The 26,549-nt window shown below is 41.9% G+C and overlaps 1 protein-coding gene across 1 annotated transcript in view; it reads right to left on the reverse strand.

Moving 5' to 3' along the window:
• Positions 1 to 26,549, reverse strand: part of LSAMP (limbic system associated membrane protein) — a 445,759-nt gene that overhangs the window by 32,182 nt on the left and 387,028 nt on the right. Inside the window, exons 4-6 of the mRNA XM_035114576.2 lie at positions 13,368 to 13,502; positions 5,778 to 5,898; positions 4,809 to 4,957 (exon numbers count right to left, since the gene is read on the reverse strand). Of these exons, the coding sequence (XP_034970467.1) occupies positions 4,809 to 4,957; positions 5,778 to 5,898; positions 13,368 to 13,502 (405 nt within the window). The remainder of the gene's footprint in view (positions 1 to 4,808; positions 4,958 to 5,777; positions 5,899 to 13,367; positions 13,503 to 26,549) is intronic.

Below are 26,549 nucleotides of genomic sequence, written 5' to 3' on the forward strand. Positions count from 1 at the left end.
TCTCAGAATTTATTTATCAATAATTAACTTAATTCAAAATATGAAAATTGGTTTAGGTATACTGGACACACAAAACCTACACATTTCAATCTGTTCTCAGAAAATTTGGGGGACTTGTTTCCTGAGCCTTGGTTCTATTTTCCACCATTTCTCCCCCACCTCTATTTGTGATTCAGAGTAAGGCTTGTGAAATGCATGTTTGCCCAAGTTTTCTTCCACCACCAAAGTTTCTGCATGGTTGTGGCTTATGGCTTATACATGACTACTCAGAGCTTAGTTCTACTGAATTCAGTAGGGCTTTCTCCCATGCAAGTGTGTATAGAATTGCAGCATTGTTTGGGGATTTAATAAAAAAAATAAAAAATACTCTGTTTTTCTTCAATGCTTTCCAGATCTCAGTCCATTGATGCCACTAAAATTTGATAAATGAACCTACGAGCTGTCAAACAATTGATTGAATTATATACATTGCTGCACATATTGACAGCCAATGCCTCTCAAGGAGACAGGAAGCTGTCTAAAGCAAATGCTTTCTTTCATCTGGTATTTAGGGGAGATACCTCTGATGTGTTGATCACTATATTCTGCAGTGATGATAGCACTTGGGCCTTTCTGATCAATTTCAGGGCATTGTCCTCCGACAGTTTGTTATTACTCCTGTTGCTGTGTGTTTCAATCTTGTTCCTCTCCTGCCTAGCTCTGCTTCATTTCTTTGGACAAATCCTCCCATTTCTAAATGGCCATAGGAATGACAGGTATAAATCTCAGCTGAGGACAGATATTCCCACCTCCTTTGGGTCCAGTCCCTTACTTCCCAAAGTGCATTTTGCTTTAGGTGGTGCTGCGTATTGAGGCCCACCTCTGCCTTTTTCACGCTTCGCCTGGGATCATCCATCACTTATTTTTGTCCCTTCCTAGGCTGTATTTTCAAATAATTTGCAGGACTCAATAAGCCCCGTGCACCCTTTTGCTATGGGCAAAGCCACAAACATTTCACTTTGCCCCTATTCTGCAGTTTCAATCTCGGCTCCTGTCATTTTTCAACCACTACAGAACCTTCTGGCACTGACATTCCATCTGCCTCTCAAAGGAGAGGATATCTTTGAACAAATTTGTTCTCTATTAAAAAGCATGAAAAGTCTCTTACTGATGCTTCAATCCCTTTGATTCCGAAAAAGAAAACCACCCAAAAGGGGAGGGCTGTATCACTTGCTCTAGTTTGTTCTTGGATGTGAGGCCAAGCAGGCTTGGAGGGGTATTTCAAAATGGCTTGTGCTTCCTTTTGCTTCTTTCTGAAGCTTAATGATAGCCAATTATAAACTACCAGACCTCCAATTATACACTTCTTTAACACAGAAATACTAAGTTTTTCTCATCTTCGTGGACTACATAGGAAATTTGTTCCAGGTCCACCCCCCACCCCCAACTTATCTATAAGTTAGAGAGAAGTGTTCTTCTTTAGTCACAGGAGAAAAGCTACTTTATTTTTTAAAAAAACCCAAAGATTTACAGTATATACACATTTAATTGCATGCAGAGGGGCTTTGGATGTTATACAGAAATAAAGAGAGTAGGAATTGCAAGTACTCTCTGCTTCCTGTTGCTCTCAGTAGATATTTAATGGCCTGGTTTGCACATAATGCTGCACTATGTCTTATGGCATTATGATCTGAAGCCATGGTTTGTTGTTGGTTTGCTTCCACTATGGCTTGGTGTTCTGTGTGAACCCAGCACCCTTCTTTAACCGTGGTTTGTTTGAGCACCCTACCTCAGACAACCAAACTACAAAGGTATGAGGCAAGAGCAGCTGGGGAAAACACCCAAACTTTGAGAGAGTCAAGCCTGGGCTTGTTTGATTGTGGGACAACTCATGATTAACTTGGAGTTTGTTAAAGAAACCATGGCTGTACCTGTAACTTGAGCTTGGGAAGAAAAGCAACACACTGATGCACTTGAGCTTCCTGCTCTCTTTCCATTACATCTAAGCTGCTCACATTTGCTGACTTTGATGTGGAGGCACCATCACTAGTGCAGCAGTCCACTAGTCTACTACATTCAGGCCCATGCCAATAATTTTTCGTTGCCATTTCTTTTCAAGAGCTTCCCACATCACCCCCCACATCACTTTTACTATTCCACCAAATTTACTGCTTAATCAGCAGAGTGGTGAGAGAAGATGCTGACTAGGAAATAAGCAAAGAGGTGTTGTGGTATGTATTACTACCTGCATTCTGGGCAGTATTTTTTAAAATGTAAAATATAATAATAATAATTTACTATTTATACCCCACCCATCTCGCTGTGTTTCCCCAGCCATTCTGGGCGGCTTCCAACAAAATATTAAAATATAGCAGTCCTTAGATATTAAAACCTTCCCTAAACAGGGCTGCCTTCAGATGTCTTCTAAAAGTCTCCTTTGACATCTGGTGGGAGGGTGATCCACAGGGTGGGTGCCACTACTGAGAAGGCCCTCTGCCTGGTTCCCTGTAACTTCACTTCTCGCAATGAGGGAACCACCAGAAGGCCCTTGGCGCTGGACCTCAGTCTCCGGGCAGAATGATGGGGGTTGAGACACTCTTCCAGGGCAGCATTCAATACTCTGCTAAGGTGATTATTCTATCAGTGTAAGCGTTTCTCCCCTCTCCTAACCCTACACCCCATTCTGGGGATTCTTCCAACCCTCCTGAGCAGAATAGGTGTTGTCCAGATGGAGGAAAGTGCCATTGTGCTAACTGATCTAGACGGCTCATCTAGAAGTCTCTCTCTATTAGCCTTTCCCAACCTGGTGTACTTCAGGCATTTTGGACTACAATTCGCGTAATCCCTAACCATTAACTATGCTGGTTGTGGGTGATGGGAATTATACTCTAAAATATTTGGAGGGCAACAGGTTGGTTTTTCTTTTTTAATCCTAGATAAAAAACTGAGAAAATAATATTTTTTTAAAAAGTAGATCACCATGGATTTCCTTTTACTTATTCTTTGGGTCTATACTACTGGCTTCCTATAAAACCCTGGGCTTGGCCCTAACATGCATCACAGCCCAGTTTGTCCATCTGTAATAAAAGTATCAACAACATCCATCCATCTCCTAGCCATTTATATTTTTCATTTTCCGTAATATCTTATATCATCACAGGTGAGTAGGTCAGAGCTATAGCAGGTCAAATTATTTGTGTTAACTGAGTTTGCCCGCAGGGATATTTCAAATCAATGAAGACCTTATAAAGAAACTGCTGATAGAAAAATAATAATAATAGCCCCCAACTCCATATATAATGTCCAGGGAAGATTATGGACTGAACTTTAGAAATTTATTACAGAGAAGTAAACCTTGGATATGTCAGGTCTGATCTGAAGGTTTGATTAGATTTCCTGGAAACAACTGCAAAGCTAGGTCGTGTTTAGATAGGAAATCATGGTGATTCCTTTTTCTTTTAGTCAAATTAATAAAGAATTAAGAGAAGAAAAATGTTCATAAAATAGAATCCAGCAAAGGGTGTATGTGTGGGGAGTGAATAATCCAGCTGATTTCTTAGCCTAATTATTCTCTTTAAAAAATAATAATTTGGAAGATATGATTCTGCACCTAAAACCAGAATTTGCTCTCAGAATGATCTCTTATAGTCTCACAGCCTTTTCTACACACAAATTATTGATTGGATTTAATACTATCTGATGTTGTTCTATAACACAACTGAAATGCCATTTTTATGGTTTGCATGTTGGGCTAATAGAAAGTTTAAATGCAGGGGTACTGTTCAACATTAGGAATGACCTACAGTTAGTAATTTTGTGTACAAAAACACATTCAGCTGTAGTTAGTTAGCACAGACTTCCTCACCTTTGCCTTATATTCAGCAGGACTGGCCCAAGACATTTTGGCACCTGAGGTGAACCACAAAATGTAGCCTCCCCTCCCTGCCAAGGAAGAAGGGGTGAGTGATCTACACTAGGAACAAGGGGGGAATAAAGATCTACATCAAGATCTGCTGCCCCTGTTAAGCCTGCCACCTAAGGCAGTCACCTCACCTTGCCTCATATGTGGGCCGGCCCTGAGATTTAGTATCATCTCTTCTCATAGTCTCTGAGAACAGTCATGTCCTTTCAAGTCATTTTTTTCAGTTCTGTTTCTACTTTGTGACCTTATTGCCCTTTCAGTTTCTCATTTCTACACTTTTTCCAGCCTCCCCTTTCTTTCTCCCACTTGCTAACCTCCATCGTCTTACCAAGTGTCCAAAAGGGCTTTTTATTGTTTTGGCCACACGGTGGTCTGGTACCAATTTTCTCTTTAAATGGATTGTGATGGTGGTTTTCCCCATGTTCTATGATGAACAAGGACAGAGTAGCTTGCCTTTCCTTACAGTCATTTACATTGGATTTCAAGTACGAATGTGGCCATGTCTTTTACTGTAATGGTAAGAAAATTCACAGAGGAAAAGTCTCCATGCCTCCTCCCCAGTTCAGCCACCTGTGCCCCTGGGAAAGGGGTCTACAGAAGGTCAGACCCCACACCCAAACAGTGTAGACCACGGCATGAGAAGCTGCCAGGGGAGTAGTAAATCAATTCATATTTGGCAGTGGCTTGCCATGTTTGGGGGATGATTCTTTAGTAGCTCCCCACATCATATCCTAAGTTGTTCAAAAGGAGCTCCTGGCCATCTGGAGAGATTTTTCATGGGGTGAATGGGTGGAAGAAGGACGGTACAGGAAACTTTATTTAGATAAAGGGAATCCTTATCTAACTGCAAAATGTGCAATTTTTAAAAAAACCCACTTGGACTTCTTCTCCCCTCTTCCATACTTACTGTAGAGAAATAGGCTAGCATTTGTGATTCCCAGTTTGTTGGTAGCCACACAAGTGTAGTTGCCATAATGTTCTTCAGTGACGTTGGCCACTGTTAGGAAAGATTGGCTCCCTGTGCTCCTGATCTCCAGACCATTGGCATTATTTATCCTGAGAACCAAGAAAAGCAATTGGTAAATACAGTAATGGTACACAGTCACTCGTGTGCTACTCACATGCTAAGAGAAAAGAATGAAACTATATAGAGACTGGAAGGCAGACATGTAAATAAACAGAGAGGGAGGGAGACTGGGACCAAAGATGAACAGGAGATAAGGGTGGGGACATAAGAATAAAGAATTAGAAAGAAAAGGGAGAGGGAGGGAGTTATAGGTTTTCAAGTAGTTCATAAATAATAAATACTACTCTTGTTTCCTGCCACTTTGTTATCTAAATTAGACTCCAAGCCCTTCAGCAGGACTTGCATTTTACGTGCTTTGTGCTTGGTTTATTTGTATTTTAAGCTCTTCACAAATCATAATTATTAATACTTGCATGAAGACAAAAAAAGCTTTGAAAAAGCTAAAAGTGGAAGAAGAAAAGGGAAGCAAGAAATAGAACTGAGATAAATGCAAGCAGCTTCACCACAGAGTTGATCAACAGACAGTGTGGCTCTTGTATGGACTGTGTCTTCAAATGCGATGTTGCGTCTCCTTGATAAATTTGGTTGTGAGTGGCATATCCAGTGCAGAAAGGGTAGGTTCATGGGTGGGCCCTTAAACACCCATTTTCTCCCCCATTTCCCTCCCACAACACGGTGTTTTGTTGTGTTCAGTGAATTAACGGCACTATCTTCTTAAGCAAAATCCATTTTAATATGTAGGTTGTAAAACACTGGTTGTAGAGAGAACAAGGGGGCTTTAGGTTTCTTCCTTCCTTTCACTAGACATCAGAGATAACATATGAAAAAATATATAAGCAGTATAATTACCTAGTATCATCTCTGTACCACTCAAAATCAGGTGTAGGAACAGCAGAGGCTGCACACTTAAGTGAAACTGGTCGTCCGGTAGCAGATTCATTGCTCTTGGATTCCGTGATAGTTGGGGGGTCTGCAGGAGAGAAAGACTTTATGGAGCCATGACGGGAGGAACAAAGCCATTCAAAGCAGTAGATACCCAAGCTTATCTACACTTTTGCATGAAACAGAGAGACCCATTGAATGGAAGGTGACATTAAGGTTGCCAAAAAAAATGACCAAAGTGAAGGAAACAAGCAATTACGGGTCACTCACCTGTTACAAGGGGATAAAAGCAGCAATGGAAATGAAAGGGAGAAGATTCAGATGGGTGAATGTTGCAGACAAGCTGAGCTGGTTGCAGCAGCTGAGGAATCACAAGTGTGGTTTACTCCTTCCCATCTCTGAGGCCCCTCTTGCTATCCTGACATCTGTGTCCTTGGTGGAGCATGCCACACATGCACCTTACCTCCAATGACTGCTTCATGTGTATCAAAGTGTCCAGCCATAGTTGTAGGACTATCTCTGCCAACCTGGTGTCCTCCATAGCTCCCTCCCCCTACAATTCCCAGCAACTCCAATCAGTATGCTGTATGCTGATTGTGACTGATGGGAGTTGTAGTCATCTAAAACATCTGAGGGATACAAGTCTGACCAAGGCTGATGTAGGATATTACTTCAGGGTGTTTCCTCCTTTGCTATCAACAGTACCGCCACCATTTCTGTGGTTGAGGCTGTCAAGAGGCTGTTTTTACTGAGTTTGCAGAAATAAGCTGTTATGATTTTGAGAGGAAAGGGATCAGATCCCTTTGGAAAAAGGAAATGTGTCCTTATACACAAAAGCGGTGGTTGTGGGGAATATAATATGCCCTGTTTAGTTAGCACAAAATATTTATTTCAGGAACTCGACCTTGCTATGAAACGGTCACCGAGACCTAGGGATAAAGAAGGCAGACACCAGGAGAAGTGCCGGGTGTTTTTGTCAAAACCTCACTGTGCGAATGTGTTTTCGTCGGCAGTAAATCTCTTTGCCATCTGCAGCGAGACAAACCATTTCCGCTCCATTGGACCCCACACACGAGATGAGTCATGAAATGAACAAATACCTTTCTACAGACATGAAAGCTACACCACCAGGCCTAGCAATGCTTTGTATTCCTGTTCCCTGCCAAGGAGCTGACTCTCTCACTTTCAGCAGCATTCTTCATATTAGCCACGCTCCACAACACTTTAAGAGAGACATTCTAGGCAGGCCCATGGCCAGTTCCATTGGCTTTAATCCCGATCGCCCATCGCCCTGTCTAAGGGACTCCAGGCCAACTGATTTCAGTTGCTAAGAAAAACAGCAGTTCCCCTTCACTGAGAAGGTATTGCGATGGAAGTTGCAATAGTCTGGCCGGATCTGAAAGAGGCCAGTATTTACTTGCTATTTATTTATGTTGTTATGTTTTTGGAGGAGGAACAGGTGACTAAAATACAAAAATAGCTGCTGTTCTGACTTTTACCCCTAGCTCCTTTTCTCTTAGTATACCATCTGATACGAAGAACGAAAATCCTACATGCACACTGACTTGTGAATAAGCTCCGCTAAACTCAATGGGCTTACTTCCAAGCCTTACTTACATAAGGACAGGCTGCATGAAAGATATATGCTGCTTCTTAAGAATATTGATACCTTAAATGAAGGGCAAGTGATTGTGAAGGACAAGGATAGCTGTCGGAGAAACATATTGATTTAAACATATGTTTACTCTGTGCCAGGGATGATTGCGGAAGTCAGTTTCTGTAAATTCCAATGTGAACTGACCTGATCTGCAGGTCCCAGAATAATGTGTGCCTTGGATTGTAATTATCCTCAGGTTTCTGTTCTTCTCTGAATTTTGCAATACAGCTGTCTGTTCAAAATGTGCTAAGATGTGCATTGTAGGTTTAAATACATTTAGAAATGCATATATTGAAATAAAACACATATTTAAATATGTATTTTGTGATTAGTCAGATAATTAGACATTTAGTTATGGGCTTGCCGATCAGAAGGTTGGGGTTCGAATCCCTGTGACGGGGTGAGCTCCTGTTGCTTGGTCAGTGCTCCTGCCAACCTAGCAGTTCGAAAGCACGTCAAAGTGCAAGTAGATAAATAGGTACCGCTCCGGAAGGAAGGTAGGGGCATTTCCATGCGCTGCTCTGATTTCGCCAGAAGCGGCTTAGTCATGCTGGCCACATGACCCGGAAAAACTGTCTGCGGACAAACGCCAGCTCCCTCAGCCAGTAAAGCGAGATGAGCACCACAACCCCAGAGTCGTTCGCGACTGGACTTAACTGTCAGGGCTCCTTAACTGTAATATCAATCTGTAACTTTGTTTCTTATGACTTGAATGGCATGCGAATGATGGTTTCTATAAAGGTAAAGGGACCCCTGACCATTAAGTCCACACGTGACCGACTCTGGGGTTGCGGCGCTCATCTTGTGTTATTGGCCGAGGGAGCCGGCATACAGCTTCCAGGTCATGTGGCCAGCATGACAAAGCTGCTTCTGATGAATCAGAGCAGCACACGGAAACACCGTTTACCTTCCCACTGTAGTGGTACCTATTTATCTACTTGCACTTTGACATGCTTTCGAACTGCTAGGTTGGCAGGAGCAGGGACCGAGCAATGGAAGCTCACCCTGTTGCGGGGATTCGAACTGCCAACCTTCTGATCAGCAAGCCCTAGGCTCTGTGGTTTAACCCACAGCGCCACCTGGTTTCTACCGGTATATAAGGACATTAATTGCAGGTTTTTTTTAAAACCTCTTTTTGAAATTCTTTATGGTCTTAAAACTGCCGTTTTCATTACTACAACACACTAAGACTGGTGGCTGCATTGGGTGAGCTCAGGGTCACTTTTTCTGAGCAGCAAATTTAGAACCCAAATGCATATGTGAAATCAAAGTTTTCTGTCCACTTTGTGCTTCTATTCAAATTCAAGTACAGTGGAACCTCGGTTTATGAATTTTCGGTTTACGAACGCCGCGGACCCATCTGGAACGGATCAATTCACTTTCCATTACTTTCAATGGGAAAGTTCGCTTCCGTTTATGAAGGCTTCAGTTTATGAACAGACTTCCGGAACCAATTACACCCATGCTTCGGGTTAAGTACGCTTCAGGTTGAGTACTCCACGGACCCGTCTGGAACGGATTAATCCACTTTCCATTACTTTCAATGGGAAAGTTCGCTTCAGTTTATGAACGCTTCAGTTTATGAACAGACTTCCGGAACCAATTGTGTTCATAAACCGAGGTACCACTGTACAGTACTTTTCTGTGTATAAGGCTAGGTTTTTTTAAATAAAATAATAATGTTAAAACGGTGGGTAGTCTTATACACGGGGGCAATCTCCCCCCATTTTCTTAATTTTGAGTCCCCAAAATAGGGGGCGTCTTATACACGGGAAAATACAGTACTTATTTGTCACGTTTGTATCCCACTCTTCCTCTCAGGATAGCCTGCATGGAGCATATTCTTTTTATCCTCGCATGAAGTAGATTGTGAGGGGAGAGGTGGGCAAAAGAGTGCCTAGGCCAAGGTCAGGGGACTTCATGGGATTCCAATTCAAATACCCTGGTCTATGTACAGCAGGCTAACCACTCCACCACCTTTGCTTGTACTCAAAACAGTGGAATATTCAATAATAATGATGGTGTGCACTGGGAAAAAATAGTACAGAATTGCTTTTAGTAACTGGCAAACTACATCCAGTAAAAGTAATGATGGCTCATTAAAAATAATTTCCAGCATCTTTCCCATAGATTAATAGCGTTCCAGGTTTTGCTTTATTCCTAACACAAAAAGCCAGCTATGTGCTAGAGCTGCAATCTGCAGTGTTGTGTTTAGATTGTGCATTTTTAATTCGAGCCACTGCTAAATAAAATGTGCAATGACAGCTCAAACAAACAAAAGCCTTTAGAGAGAGAGAGAGAGTCAAATTTGAGTCTATTTGAGTCTATTTTTAAATGTAAATTTCCTCTTTCTCAATCTTACATAAACTTCAGTTAGACACTAAGCAAGATATCTCCAACTGCGATATTTTTGGCCTCATTAACTTCCCCAAAGGCTATAAACAAGCAATCAGGCTTTAAGGTGCTTATTGAAAGCACACCAGTACAGACTAGCCATTAACAGCAAAAAAAGAAAAGAAAAGAAAAGAAAGAAAGAACATACTCTATATGACTAGAAGGTAGGAGTTGGGCTGAGAAATGAACAAGAGTAGCTCAACTCTATCTGTCCCGATTTTGCTCCCAAATAATAATAAAAGAAGTTATAGGTGTTTCCTTAAATAAATCAAATTTTAAAGATCCCTTCTACAAAAGCTCCTGGACATGTTGCCTGTTATTTGGCTGGCGTTATCCATTCTGGCTACCATGCCTTTAAATTCCACCTACTTCTGTAAGAAGAAATGACATTATAGCCACTTTTTGGTTTTTCAGTCATGAGTGTGGGTGAGGAAACAAAGTAGACTCACAAACCATAATGGCTACTGCAGTTATCCATCTGAAATTCAGCAGAATTCATGCTTTTAGAAGGAGCAAACTTCCTTACACATATAATCCAATTCTGCCCCCAAATAAAAACAATATAGACATTTTTCTTTCTTTTCTTAATTTTTTTTTTGCAAAGTTTAAAAGTGCCCCTGACAAATGTTTCTGTACCAATCTGGTTGCAGTTTTCCAGGTTTTATGCACGCTAGAGCATAATCTCATCCACCTCTGTCAGAAGGACAATTTTTAAAGTTTAATTTTTATTATTATTTTCCAACAGTGTATTTGGAGGGGAAAGAATGAGAAAAAGGCAGACAATCTCTAATAATAATAATAATAATAATAATAATAATAATAATAATAATAATAATAATAAATTATTTATACCCTGCCCATCTGGCTCGGTTTCCCCAGCCACTCTGGGCGGCTTCCAGCAGAAATATTAAAATACAATAATTTATTAAACATTAAAAGTTTCCCTAAACAAGGCTGCCTTCAGATGTCCTCTTAAAGTCTGGTAGTTGTTTTTCTCTTTGACATCCCTCTGCCTGGTTCCCTGTAACTTGGCTTCTCGCAGCGAGGGAACCACCAGAAGGCCCTCGGCACTGGACCTCAGTGTCCGGGCAGAATGATGGAGGTGGAGCCGCTCCTTCAGGTATACTGGACCGAGGCCGTCCAAGCCAAATAAGGCAATCTATGGACTGAGGCAGGCTGTTTTCCAAAGTGTTGAATTTTGATCTAAACTGAATCTCGTGGCTAGTGCACACCCCTAATATTTATACCTGCACATCTCGAGCCCCATCTTGAAAGAAGCATTTCCTTTATGCATGAGGAAATCCCTCTTCTAAGATGATGCATCCACATTGTCTGAAAACAAAGCAGGTGTTTTTTGGGGTTGTTTTTTTTTGCTATGGTTTACTCCTATGCAAATTTATGCAAATATAATCTATATTAAAATTGTTTACTCAAAGGACAGTGGCAACCCAACCCAGCAGGTGAATATTGTTGCCCACTGGGCAAGTCACTCCTACTCCTGATTGTGAGCTTCCCATAGGCTTCTCGTTGGCTCCTGTAGGAACAGAATGCTGGATGAGATGGGGCTCTGCTCTGATCTAGAAGGGCTCTTCTTTTGTTTTTATGTCTATCAAGTTGAGGAAAACTTAAGAAAGAGTTGAGTTATGCTGCTCCCTTTGTTATGATAATATAATGGAAGCCAGGAGTTTTGATCTTGGAAACAAGCTGCATTCCCTGCTGCTTTTATCTATCCCACAATGGAAGGGTAAATATCTCATGCCTACATGTAGGATAGGCTTTTAAATAACGATCTCATTAGAATGATGCTATTTAATAAGAAAGGGCACTTCATCTCAGAAAGCATGGCAAACAAAGGCCATTAGGAGAAAATAATAAAGAAACGTGGAGCACATTTGCATACAGATGTGGTCACTCAGAAGATAGTAATTACAGGATTTCACATTTTACAGTTGCTTATTGTCAGGTCTTTTTTTGCACCCTCTCCAATCTCCTTTAATGTCACAGAACTAGTGCTTCTCTATATGAGAAAATCATAGTGATTATTATACTGCACAAGTATGACTGGCAGTGCGATCCTAGACAAGTCTACTCAGAGGTAAATCTTACTGTGCTCAGTGCTGTGCCCATCTCTAGTGTGTGTGTGTTTAGAATTGCAGCCTTCGGCTACAATCCTATATCCACTTACTGTACCTGGAAATGAACCCGACTGAGCCTTGGTGAATGTTCTCCTTAGTAAGCATGTGTCGAATCGCAGCAAAGCAAGATTTAGGGGACTGCGACCAGTTTGCCTGCACTGGGCACCAAGCCAAGAGGGCACTACAGGGGACATCGCAACAATGACAAGCAACGGAAGGTGAGAGGTGGGGGGTGCTGAATTTTGGCGTTGCACAGGGCGCTGCTGAAATTGTAAAGCCCAAAGTCCACCACTGATTGCACTGTTAGTGAACTAGCACAAATCTCATGTAGACAAAGATCCAGATTTTGTTAGGATGTATAAGAGAAGCTGCTTTACTGCATTCCATGGATATCCATGATTTTGTATAGGCTGAGTAATTTGTGTATTCTTCCAATACATGCATATTTTTTCGGCCTATGATTCAGCTACATAGCTTACACATCCAGATATTTCAATAGCAAGTGAGCCTCTCCTTAGGCTGCTTTACTCTGTTACACAACCTTCCACATGATATACTAAAGGTCTATTAAACGGTGAGTTTTCCTTTCCCTTTGTGGTACTGTTCTATCCTGTTCTTGCTTTTTGATACTTCTTTTTTTTTTAAAATGTGTTCCAAAATAAATAAATAAATCATACTGAAAAGGAAAAAGAGAAGTACAGTTTTACATTCTACGGATGGGAAGTATTGACAGCAATTCTTTCGGAGTACAGAGGGTAATTTTAAACACTCAGAGTGGGGAGCAGGCCAGTTCCACACAAAGAACAGAGAAGAATAGTGCCTGGACATTTTGCCAGAATCTTAACTTTTTTTTTTAAAAAAAAATGAAAGCTAAAACTGGGAATCTGGGGATTATGGTCCATGACAGGATGGAAGATAATGTCCCTCCTTGCTATTTCCTCTGCACCATGAATACCCATAAAGTAGAGGCTGAGGCAAGGCTGTCCCACCCATGAGGCAAGGTGAGGCAACAGCCTCAGGCAGAAGGGTCCACAGAGGCAGCAGATCCTGATGTCAACCTTCCTTTTTTCCTGACTTAGATCTTCACTCAACCCTTCTTGCCTGGTAGGGTGTAGGGGCACCATTTTGTGGTTCACCTCAGGTACCAAAATGTATTGGGCCAACCCTGGGCTAAAGTAATGGATACTGATAGCTCAGCAGGGATATCAAACTAGTTTTCCAGGCTGAAGTCCTCCCCAAAGCAAGCCCACAAAGGTTAAGATAATTATTTTCAGTCAGGTAAGGCAAACCTTCCTTCTTGTTATCAACATGACAATGTGGTGAAGTTAAGTGTTGCTTTCCACACCCTGATTTGGTAATAAAGATACTCACAATTCACAGTGACTCGGACTTGCTTGACATCTGCTGTGGACACCTCGTTTGCAGCTTTGCACTCATACTTGCCCGACTGTTCCCGGGTAATCCCCAGAATCTCCAGGAACTCTTCCTCGCCTTCAAATTCCCTGCCTGAGAGGAGACAAAACACATAATTCAATTACTTAAGAGGGCATTGAATGGAATAGGATTTTTTTTTTGGTATGAAAGAAAGATCTGTAAAATAAGGAGTTTTGGGAAAGAGGTTCACGTCCAGTATTTAGAGACCCAAGTTGAACTCCTGAAGAAAATTGGGTTGACTTGCCAGCTCATGTAGAAGGTATTTGGGTACTGAAGTGAGCCAGTCTGGCAGTCGCTACAAATATATGCACACATGTTGATGTTTTTCACTCCCTCTTCTCTGTTTCCTTTATAGAGAATGGATGATGTTTGTGTTTAGTTGTCGATATTCAAGTTAACCAGGTTTTACAGGACACAGAAGCAAATACCTATGTAAAGGATGCTAATGCATGCAATGTCACTCTTATCCTAAAGCATGACAGGGACCAAAACAACTGCTGTTTCTCTTTTTCAATCGTTGTACACCGCATGAGACAAAAATGATTCCCCTCAAATTTCACACAACCAGTTGCCCAACAATACTCAATGAATCTCTTTAACAGTGAAGATGTACCAAAATCTAAAGCAAGGGCTACTTTGAGGGCCCCATAACCACTGTTTGAAATGGCGGCAAAGCTTTTGTGTGTGAAAAAAGTGAGAAAACTTGGGCCATGTAATCTTTAATGTTAAACCAATCCACTTTTTTAAGTTTTCACCAAGCCATCAGATATTATTCCTGTCTTTGGGGAAGCCCTCATTGCTAAAAGCAAGCTACCCCTTGGGAAATTCACAGAATTTGCTTACCACCAGAAGTTATCACAAATGGCCTCACAAAAGTGAGGGAGAGGGAAATATTTGGCCCAGCACTAATTAAAATGCACAATTTGAGAGAAAATACACATGTGTTTAAATTCCCTTTTAAACCCATCTAAATTAGTGGCCATAATCACATTCAATGGTTGAGATTAATTCTATAGTTTCATTGTGCTATGTGTGAAAAAGTACTTTTCTCTCCTGAATCTGCCATCATTTTCTTCATAGAAGCATTTCAGTAAGGCTTGAGATCTTTATCTATGGTCCAGATGTGAATACATCCCAAACAAACAAGCAAGCGAAAAACAGAGGTTCGTTTGCTTCGTTTCCAATGACTGGAGCAATAAGTGATAACAACTGAATGGCAATACAGTATCAGCAAGACCCATCCTTAGAAGCTTCTGTTCCCTTTGGATTCCCTACAGTGGCCCCAATGTCTCTGAACTTTCCATTCATTTTACAGTGTTGGCATGGGTTTCCTGTGACATAGAGTACAAAGTACATTAGCCAGCTCTCTTTAGCTGAGCGCACAGAACATGTAGGCAAGACCCTGGTTGAAATTTCTTTGCTCATATTTTTTTAAAGAGAACAGATGAAACTTTGACCAGAACATTGGGTAGATTTAAGAATAAATGTCCCAAACAAAACACTCTCAGCTAAAGCATAATTTCCATTTTTGTCACTGGGCAGAGACAGCCAAAACTGGGCAGAAACACCTCTGCATTTGGAAGGGTCTTGATCCACATTCACTGATCTTCTTCCAGACTAGGGTTGGATAAACATGGGCATTCAATTCCAAAATCTGCCAAGACTGATATAAAGAACAACAGAGACCTGGACCCCGTGCCTGCTTTGTGGCGGCAGAGTGCTTTCATTGGAAACAAAGTAAACCCTCTTAGCATAATCTGGGAATTATTCAGTTACCATTCAAAAATGTGTTGCTGGAGAAGTAATGAAAAAGGTGTTCCATGTGAGGTAGACTTTGAAGGGAGAAGAGCTTCTTTTGAACCTTGAGAGGGCCTATGCTCTCAGAGATAAGTATGGGCCCCCAGAGTAGGATGCTACTCTCTTAATCCCCCAGCAGGTGCTGGTAAAGTTGACACTTTTTGGAGATTCACACCCTAAGACATTTAAATAGCCACATAATCTGTTTCTTCCAATGTAATTTTCTCGGCATGGGCTCTTGGACTATGAACAGGTACCTCTTTGCTCTGCATGCTGAGATGGACATGCAGATAGGAACAGACACAGGGCACCTGATATGCAGGCCCAGTTTTCAAAATACCGGTAACTGTGAGACAAGGGGATGCAATGCTGACTCTCTCCCCACCATTTTTTTTAACACCCAAAGCTCATAGAATCATAGAGTTGGAAGAGACCACAAGGGCCATCCAGTCCAACCCCCTGCCAAGCAGGAAACACCATCAAAGCATTCCTGACAGACAGCTGTCAAGCCTCCGCTTAAAGACCTCCAAAGAAGAAGACTCCACCACACTCCTTGGCAGCAAATTCCAATGTTGAACAGCTCTTACTGTTGAACAGCTCTTACTGTCAGGTGGAATTTTCTTGTAGCTTGAATCCATTGCTCCGTGTCTGCTTCTCCCTTCTCAGAGAAGGGAGCTTCTCTGAAAGCTCCCTTCCTTTTATATTGCTACCGTATGTATTCCCTACTAACCTGAGGGATGAGAAATTCCAGAATCGGGGCTACTTTAGATTTAGATTTCTTTAGATGAGGGAAGCTTTGTTTTTTTTTTTCCTGTCATCTTTGCTAGCTGCAGGTATTCTACCATTAGATTCTGCTAATCCACTATATTGGGTATTGATTGACTTCCAGTTTCTTGCCACTAATATTCTGGCAGCTGTTATCCCATACATGGTCAATGTTCTTTTTGATTTCCCAAGCTCCTTTGGCAGCATGCTTAGGAGGAAAATTTCCGGTCTTTTTTAAAAAGTAAGTTTAGGTAGTTTTTTTGAGTTCCTCGTATATATTATTCCAAAATTCACAGATTTCTATGCAATTCCACCACATGTGTAGATAGGACCCTTTCTCTTTTTTACATCTCCAACACATGGGTGATCTGTTTTTATACATTTTGGCAAGTTTTGCCAGGGTTTGATGCCATCTGTACATCATCTTCATAGAATTCTCCCTGAGGTTATAACAAGCCGTCAATGTAATATCCTCCTGCCAGAGTTTTCCCCATTGTTCCATATAAATGTCATAACCCAAGACTTGCACCCATTACTTTAACTTGTTCTTCTTTTACCTCACATTCTAATAATAAATCATACATCCGTGAGATGTGTTTTCCTTTATCTTGAATCAATTCCTTTTTCAAATTTGGATGTTCCTCCCGCAAGACCTGTTTTCCTGTACTTAGATTTTTAGTTAACATTTCAGTTTTTGGTAGTTTCCTTTTAGGCCTGCCATTTTTCCATATATTTTAATTAATTTCAATGCCACAGGAATACTTTGCTCTGGGTCTTGTGTTGTTATCCCTAAGTCATCCGCGAATGCCCTGACTTTATAGGATTTTCCCCCAATTACAACTCCCTTTATCTTTTCCTCCATCCTAATATTTTGCAAGAGTATCTCCAATGCTAGTATGAATAACAAGGGTGACAGAGGACATCCCTGGCGTTGGATGTGTTTTAAGTATTTTATTTACTTACAAATATACAAACAAGGCATATGTGTAGCCGGAAAGGCAGCCCATCATTGTTCCACATCATAATGCCTGCATCCTCAAAGTTAGGCCTCCATCCTCAAGGTGATTTCAACCACCTTACAGCACTCTTTTTCTGCTTGTGTGTCTTCCACAAACCTCCTGTTTCAGGGGTGCCAACTTGAATAAAATATTGAGGGAGGGGGGTGTCAGGTAAGCCTGCCCTGCATAAGACATGGCACACTCACACAATTTGAATGGCAATGCCCATAAACTGGGGGGGGGCAGTCCCCTAAAATATTTTATGGGGGGTGGGTGAAGGGACCTCAACCTCTAGGAGTTGGCCCCTATGTTTTAAAGCAGGCACCCCCAAACTGCGGCCCTCCAGATGTTTTGGCCTACAACTCCCATGATCCCTAGCTAAGAGGACCAGTGGTCAGGGATGATGGGAATTGTAGTCCAAAACATCTGGAGGGCCGAAGTTTGGGGATGTCTGTTTTAAAGTATGGGCTTAATGCAGGGTCATCAACTTTTCAGATCCATGGGCTCAGTTTGAGCTTTGAGCGGGAACCATGCCCAGCGCCCACTCTGGTTAATTCTCTTTCTCTTCCCCTCCTCTGAGAGAGAGGGAGAGAGAACACACTTCACTTTCCCAAGGGCTCTATTTAAAAGTCTAGTGGAATTAATCTGAAGCTTGAAAGAGGAAGTGAGAAAGAATGTCAGGCTTCCAACTTTCCCCTTCAGCTCTCTGTACTTTTCAATGGAGAAAAGGATGTGCATCTCACCACTTCATGACTAAGGGGGCTGTGTGTGTCCCCTTCACAGACTTCATAGGCATCAGGAGAAGACCTCAATGGTGCCATAATATGTACAGCAAAATCCTTGCTCCTTTGGTAATGGTTCTAAACAGATATGTGTGCAAATAAACATGTGTAAATATTTTCTCTACTATTCTTCAATGTATTAAAATGCAGTAGGAGTCTTAAGTGTTCTCTGTAGCACAGTGATGCTTGGGATTTGTGATAACAGCTGTTCCCTACACTATGTATTATTTCTAGTAGCTGAGCTAAGACTTTTGTGGCCTTATTCCTTGAGTGTCAGTGACTGTTGCTATATTTGCTGTTCTGGTATATTTCTATCACTCTTGCAGTGTGCTTGGAGCTGTACATGCTTACAATTTAAAACAGCATCCTGTTCCTTAGAAATCTATGATAGAGAAATAGAGAGGAAGAAGGCCACGGGGAGAGATCGACAGCAAAATGCTACTGTATTTTTAGCTAAACTGCGTTTGTTCACGGGATGACATTTTGATCCATATACTGTATAACAGCTATGAAATGCAACTCATACTTAAGCCTTTCTTTCTTTAGCTGTGGGCCCTTAAAGCAAACTATTTTTTATTTTTAAATTCATTGAATTGTGATGCTGTATCATACTAATACAAAACAAAACTGACACAGCTGGGTATTTTAACCGGACCTCTTTGTCGAGATTGAGTGCTATTTGCACCAATTCAGTTCACCAAACAGAGAATGTGGCTCTTGCTAGCTCCAATCTAAATGTCTAAAAGAGGTTGGAGGCTATCTTTGAGGAAGACAGAAATGAATAGTAAGAAGAACAGAGTCTGTCTGCAGGGAGGCATTAAATTGTCAGGCTCTTGGGGTGGGGTGGAGGGAAAGAAGAGAAACAGCAGGGTGTTTGTTTGTTGCTATCTATCTTACTGCAGCAAAGGGAGCTGGAGGAAGGTGGACATTTTGGACCATTTCCAGAGCAAGTTTCTGTGTTTGCACCATTTCATAAGCAAGTTGGGAATACCACCCGCTTGCTGGCATTCTCCTCTGTTATAGCTTCAGATGGCTCCCCACTGTGTATTCTCCAAATGTTTTCTTAGTTTAGCTTTATATACATCCCAAGTGATGGGTGTTTCTTCACCACTTTCCTAAGGCAAGGCTAGCCAGCATATAAATACAGTTGACCTTTACAGAACTGACCTTTTCTTAGTGACATCTCATAAATCCAAGTTATATACCACTTTGTCCACCCTCTTTACCTTGGGGAATATACCCTTCAGAGACTCCTGAATTGATGGTTTGCCCACCCTCCCTTAGGTGTTGCCCAGCCAAGCCATACTCATGCCATATCTTCCTACTGTCTAATAGAATATAGGAAAGGGGGGGGTTCTCCAAGGTCAATAAAAAGCATTTTGCTCAGGAGCAGCTGTGTAAACCTTTGGTCCCTGGATGCTGCTAAGCTACAATTCCCACCATCAACCCCAGCAAGCATGGCCCATGAGGGGAGTTGCAGTTCAGCAATGTCCCATAGGTCAGTTTGAGGAGCCCACATATTGTGAGCAAATCCAGATGGCCTTAACTTTAGGCTTTGGTCTCTACCAGTCCACCACCAACCACACCAACAGCAGGTACCAGAAGACTAAGCACTGTGGGCCAACTGAAATATTAGGCACCTGCCTTTTCCTAGAGACTCTTCCTGCATTTCTGGCTGTGGGTTCCAATGTCCAGATATAGAACTCATATGTGCATTGTACACTACTTTTCTCGTGAGAACTTGCAGGTACACTTAGGTGTCTTCATAGCAGCACATGAGGATATATGCAATACTTAGCCTTTTGTTTAGTCGTGTCCGACTCTTCGTGACCCCATGGACCAGAGCATGCCAGGCACTCCTACATATACCTAGAACATCTGTCCAGTAATGAAAAATAGGGCATCTATATTCTTTAACTACCATGCTTCTCCTTATAGGGTATTAATCTTTCAAAGTTCTAAATATACATAGCTTGTCATCAAAGCACTCCCATAAGCCTGAACTGAAGAACAGGACTTTTGCCAGAACAGCAATCTATTGGTAGCATCCTTATTGGCAACTAAAGGTAAGAGAATCAACTACAGACAGAGGCAGACATTTCATGTTCACTTCACTGATGTATTCTGTTGAGGAGACGAGCACAATATTCCTTGCCATCCATCTCTTACACATACACCCCTTGCATCTCTCTCTCTCTCTGACACCCACCCACATATGTTTCTTTGTTTTTTGTTGTTTCTTCTCCTTGTTGCGTATTTACACAAAGATAAAATTCAGACTCACCTACGTATATGTTTATGTATGGGGTGGGGGATATAGCAGAAATCCTGCTGCTTTGTTTGTTTTCTTCAAACACCCTTTTGTAGATGTGTGGAGTGGAGAGCAGAAGGGGCCGTGGGACCATGTTGGGCACCCTCCGCTAAAAACAAGATGCAAAGGGATGAAAAAGAGTGCCAATCAAAAGATGCCATTTGAAGTTTTCTGTGGCAGCTTCCAGTGCTGTATGGAGGGTCCTTTTTTGTTTTGTTTTGTTCCTTCTGCACTTTTCATGTTTAGTCTAAGGTCTAGTTCACCTAGTTCTTTCCCCAGCTCACCACCTTGCATTCCCCAGGACTGTGCTTCAGAAAAACAAAGATAGCGAAGGGAGCCTTTGGCATCATTTTCTTGTTTTACCTCCAGCTGGGGATTTTCTCCCCCTCCTATTTACAACTTTGAAGCCTCTGTTTATCAGTCTTTTCTTCTTCACCCACCACAGATTTCCAGGAGCTTGGCATTTTTATCTGTCCCTTAGTTGAAGAGACTTGTTTTAAATTACACACACACACATACAAAGATCAGTAGAGAGTGGCAGATGGTAAATGAGTAAAAGGGTTGGACGTGCTGGAAGGCGACAGGCAACAGGGAAAATGGAAAACAAGAATGACTGAGGAGGCAGGAAACGCAAGGAGGATCAGGCAAGCCAGAAATGAAGAGAGATGGAGAGTGGTAGGGATAATGGAGCTGAGAAAAGAAGGAAGCTTGGGACAGAGCTGGGTAGACTGAGCATGAGATGGTCAAAACTGCATCAGTGCTGTTGCATTCCTGCTTTAGGAGAAATGCAAGAGGAGCACTACCAGGTTGTGGCTAGAAAGCATTGCCTGGCAGCCAAATGACCACGTCTCTCTTGCTTTCTTTACACCTTAATGATTTTCCATGAGTATAAGGGTCCACAAGGACACACTGCTGGCCCCACTCCAGATATCATGCAACTCACATTCCCCTATGTGTTATGCTTAGTTGCAGGTCAGTGTCCACAGTCAGGACCCTTGAGGGATTTGGTTCAAGTGGCAGCCTATTTGCACCAAGGTCTATGTGCACAGGCATCCAACTGGAAAACATCCAATCTCAATGCACTGGGCAGGGCTAAGGAAGCTATGTGATGCTGGAGACAGCAGACAGCATCAGGGTTCCCAAGCCCCTTGCACTTGTAGAGTATGCTTTGTGCACTCAACACTCGAAAACAGTTTATGCTTTTGCAGTATGTGTAGGCAGCAAAATATATCTTTGTATATTATTTATACTGGAAATGGAAGCTACCTATTCTCTCCGCTCCTCCACATGCAGCTGCTGGGTGACCTTGGGCTAGTCACACATCTCTGAAGTCTCTCAGCCCCACCCACAGGGTGTCTGTTGTGGGGGAGGAAGGGAAAGGAGATTGTTAGCCCCTTCTTCTTCTTCTTCTTCTTCTTCTTCTTCTTCTTCTTCTTCTTCTTCTTCTTCTTCTCCTTCTCCTTCTCCTTCTCCTTCTCCTTCTCCTTCTCCTTCTCCTTCTCCCATAGCTCCCACCTAACTCTCTCTAGCTGGACTTGCTAGTGTTCTTTTCCGTGCACATTTTCTGGGCAGAAAATAACCATCTCACAGCTGATATATTTCTCCTGCAGCCTTGTATTGAAAGCCCACCTCCCAAGGATCAATGGACAAAAGAGCACACACTCTGGAGCACATATTGAGTAGATATAGACATACTATGTGCAAAGATAAATACATACTTATGAACCCTCATTGATACTCTGACCCTGTAGAATCCTTCTGCTTCACCTTTAATGCTTTCACCTAGGAATATTTGTTTTGCCATTTGTGAATCATTGTCCAAGTATATACAAGGAACGTGATTGGAAGTTTTTACAACAAGCCAAAATTATATCCATGTGCAGCGTTGCTAGTTTGCACTCTACCACTAAAAGAGTTATCATCATAAAAATCCAAGACTTTGATCAAAGACAGCCAAAATGAAGTATTATTTGATGACCTGGGAAATCCTTAGCTTTAAAAAGGAGAATAATGCACACAGTACTCAGATAAAAATTCTGATGCTGTCATCCATGCCTAAGAGTTCGCATTGACCAAGTGGTGCTGAATGGTACAGATCGATTTCTCAGTTGTTTTAATAAGATCCTCTGCTTCTTGTATTGGTATAACCACCATTCAGTAAGAAGGAGGAAAAAGGGAGTGGGGTGGCAGTTCTCTTTTGCAGGAGGGAAGACAGACAGAGGAAATCAATTGGTTTGTTACTGACTATGTTCAGCACAACAGCATAATGGAGCCTAAGAGTTGCTTGGGGGACAAGGGTATATTGCTTGCCGGGCAAGCATTTGAAAGGCAATTAAAGCAGAACAACCAGCCAGCCTTCGTATTCTCCAATGACTCTGGGAACAAAATGTTCGCTCTTGCTGAACCATATCCACGCACCATAGCAAAGGGAATATGGAGTAGAAGGGAGCATAAAGAATGGGTTGAAGACCTGCTGGAGTCCCTAGTGACAGTGATATGCTTGAAAGGTTTCTTAACAACTGTTGATTCCCAGATTTTAGTTAAGCTCTTGGTTTCAGGTACAACAACCCAGTTTTGTTTTGTTTTTGTTTTTAATTTAAAAAAAGGGTCTTTACAAATCCAGGTCAGTTAACTGAGCACAATGATGAGTTTATAAAATAAATTTGAAACCACTTAAGATCTGTCTTCAGACTTTAGTTTATACCATTTGCAAATAATGGTATAAATGGTAAAAATCACAGGGTTCAATTATGCCACCCCCAGAGCTGCAAATATTTGGGCAGGTACCTGAATGGATGGTATCATAACTTACGGAGTTCGTTTGGCTCAAACATGCATTGTGGATTTGGATTGTTTCTGCCCATGGAGAGATACAAAACTGCCTTACTGCAGACCAGACAATTTGTCCTTCCACTGTCACTGGCAGAATTTTTCAAGGGATGGGCAAAGTAAGGGAGTGCTCAACAACATAGTGCGAGAAGCTGAGATTAGAAGATGGCACACAGAGGAGTCTTTGGACATTGACCCATGTTTAAATTTCTGCGCTGGTGGTATAATATCTGATCTAACAGTACAAAAAGAGAACTGTGGATTTGGTGATGCTGCGCTACATCATTTGGCCATTTCCCTAGTTGATATGCATGTTTTGGTGTATTAAAACAGGCCCAAGATGACGTGGAAGAATAGAGCGATTGGCAAAGCACAGAAAAATGAATCCATAGAAAATATTGGAGTATTCAAGAAAAAACAGAGGTGTGAGAGAAGAAAACTGTAAAGTGAAAGGTGATGCAGAGCAGACTGGAAGGCTGATTAAGAGAAATGAATAGGAGAAAGAGAGGGAAAGAGATAAAACGGAACAGTGGGTGGGGGGAGAGTCCAGAAAGAGATAAAGCAAAGAGGAAGGAAGCAGAGAAAATAAATCAAATAAGTGATTCCAAAGACTGACAGAAAAGAAGTTGTGCTAGAGGGACCATGTGTCTCTAGTGAGCAGATAAGCACCCTGTTCTGCCATGCACCACTTATCAGTGTTGTTGAATACACAAAGCAGTGCCATCCCAGAAGAACCGTTAAAAGGACTTTAGTTTTAGGCACTATTCTTCTTGAAACTCTGGGAGTTGGGATTTTGTTAGGAACTTTGTCAGGGTGTACTCATGAGAGTTGCAGAATTTGCTGCCGTGCCTTTGCTCTGCCATACCTAAGGGAGCAGTGGATTGTATTAAAGTGACTTGGTTACATAGTCCTTGTGAGAATTTTGTAATGCTACAAGAGATGCAGTTGAATGAATGTGCTGGGAACACAAAGCGCAGCAACGGAGAAGGATGTCATCTTCATCCCTAGAACGGCTTCATTTTCCACTGGGAAAAGAAGAGAAAAAGAATATGGCTGAATGTAGAAATTTCTGAAGAAGAGGAGGTGGGGTGAAATTTAGACCTGCAGTAACTAGGTTCAGTAGGAAGCAAATTCCTTTTGTTTAAGTATAATACAAACATCTATAGACTTAACCTATGAGAATTAAAATAACTACCATTCATGCTTTGTTACTGTGATTAAAAATGCCTGTCTTCCTGCTGCTTCTCCATTAAAAAAAAAATCTCATTCTCACCAGACTTTTGTTACATGGATATGCACATCAAGTTGTGTAGTGGCAGGGCTGGCCCTACTATTAGGCAGCAGCAAGATGTTCGGCAACAGAGTTGTATGGAATATGTGGTCGGTTCCTAAAAGGTAGCCTGCTGCTCTCTGGTGCAATTCAGGATGCTGTTCCATCACAAAGATTCAACTGCAAGTTTGGTTGGAAGGACGATACATCTTCGGCAAACAGATGCTCAGCAAAGACTGGGCATCCATGTAAGCTTTGTGCAAGCAAATGCTCAATAAACATGCTTGTCTGGAGGGAGGGAGGGAGGGAGGGAGGGAGAGAGAGAGAGAGAGAGAGAGAGAGATCCTAACCACAGATCTCCTGTATTTTGTATCACCCTAATTTGCAAACTGAATGGAGACTGGGGTGAGATGGGGATTGGGGGAAAAATGTAGGCTCCTTCCCCCCCTCTTTCCCAGGTTATTCACAGGATGTGATTCAGGTACATCAGAAAAGAAGACTATTCCTCCATGCGACTAACAGTACTATAACGCCAAGGACACTTAAAAACTGACACCATAACTCTCTCCTTTCCTGTTCTAGAGCTTGTGGGAGGGCCCCACATCAGTCCCCGAAATGAGGCACGCCAGGAGGGTGGGTGGAAATGCTGCCAGGAGGCCAGCAGGCCAGTGGGCCAAAGCTTAATAGGAAAACAACAGCGATTTGTCTCCACCACTATTTACGTTTCAAGCACATGACAGGCTGTCAGTGGAAGAGAAAGCTGCTAAATTTACTGCCTTCTAGATCCCTGCCACAGTCACACACTTGACAAGTCACTTCATTTTAAAGCCTGTCTTTTACTAGGCTTCTCTCCCCATGCCTGCTTCTCAAATACAGACGACAAACACGCTGCCAGGGGGCGTGGAAGGAGGGCTTTTAAAAATGCATTTAAACTACCCTTCTAATTGCTGTGTAAGTTTCTGTGGAAAGTCCCATAAAGCCTTTGTGCGATACGGTTCACTTCTGGGACCCTTGCTTGTAGTGGTTTGCTTGAGAATAGTAAATGGGGTCCGTGCATGAATGGGGAAAGGGCTGGACTTTAATGGCAGTTGGTAAAACAGTGAGGCAGACCAGGTGTGTGAAAGAGGTGACTGATACATGCAAAGAATGAGAGCTTTATATTCACACCTTTCATGCCAAGGGTGGAACCTCAGGCCTAGGAGCTCAATGAAGCCCTTAATGCCTTTGGGACTCTCCCTGGGCCATACCTTCACTCTGGACAATTGTTGGACAATTCTGTCAATAATGGAAATGGGGAGGGTAACTGTTGATGTTGTCTTGTTCAACCCATGTCTGGTACAGAAATCAATCCATCGAATACAGCCAGTAGTCACTATTGTTGTGGCTTTCAATCCACAAATCATATGTAACAGATGTGCTTTTTCTCCCATTTGCATTGTGTTTCCTTTGCATTGAAATGAACAGAGTGGAATAACATAATAACAATGTTATTATATAATTTATGTCAATTTGCCACAGAGGAAAGCAACAGAAATATCTTGGGTTTGGATGGAATACAAACTGCAGAAGAATGGAAACAGTGCTGCATGTGAGAAATACAGGGTGGAAGGGCAAAAAATCCTTTTTACATCCCTAGTCCCAGCTAAAGGTGGCAACTATATCACCCAGAACAAAAATACATATTAGTATGCATAGTATAAAGTGAGTGTGTTATACTTTTATTTACATGCTTCATTTTTATACCAGTTTTTTTATTCCAAACTGCTTTGTAGCACTGTTTAATTTTACCAGTCACTTATATATGATGCAGCATACAAGGCAAGGCAAGGTAAAGAATTTCAGGGGGGGGGGAGCACAGTATTTAAATGGTAGCAATAAGGTAAAGAAGACATCACTAGTATAACTTATTGGAAAATAGCATTGAAAACCAATTGAAAATGCCCATTGCCCATTCTTGGTTCCCTGCCAACTGTACTATTGTTTTGAAACCATGGATAGCACTGTGGATCTTAAGCACACTTCCATTTGTATTCACTTGGAAGACCATTTTCTTTTGAAGATGGGAAAGTGAAGCCCAAGGGATTTTGATAGATTCCAAGCAAACGCAGCAGAAGAGTCCCAAAGATAGACAGTTCTTGCAGGCTCTTCTGCCAGCTTTCTCTCATTCCCACATACACACATGTATTGGGTGTCAGTAGCCTCCCTAGCACACATACAGGTAACCCTGATCACTCTTCTGCCCACCCCTACCCCACAATCTCCAACATGCTCTCCAACACACAAACATACATGTAAGATTCCGAACTCTGACTGTGATGGATCCTGCTGAGTATGCCTCAATTTGTAGGGCTGATACACTTACTTGTT

The sequence above is a fragment of the Zootoca vivipara genome, chromosome 4 (assembly GCF_963506605.1).
Source record: "Zootoca vivipara chromosome 4, rZooViv1.1, whole genome shotgun sequence".
In the NCBI taxonomy this organism is placed as follows: Eukaryota; Metazoa; Chordata; class Lepidosauria; order Squamata; family Lacertidae; genus Zootoca; species Zootoca vivipara.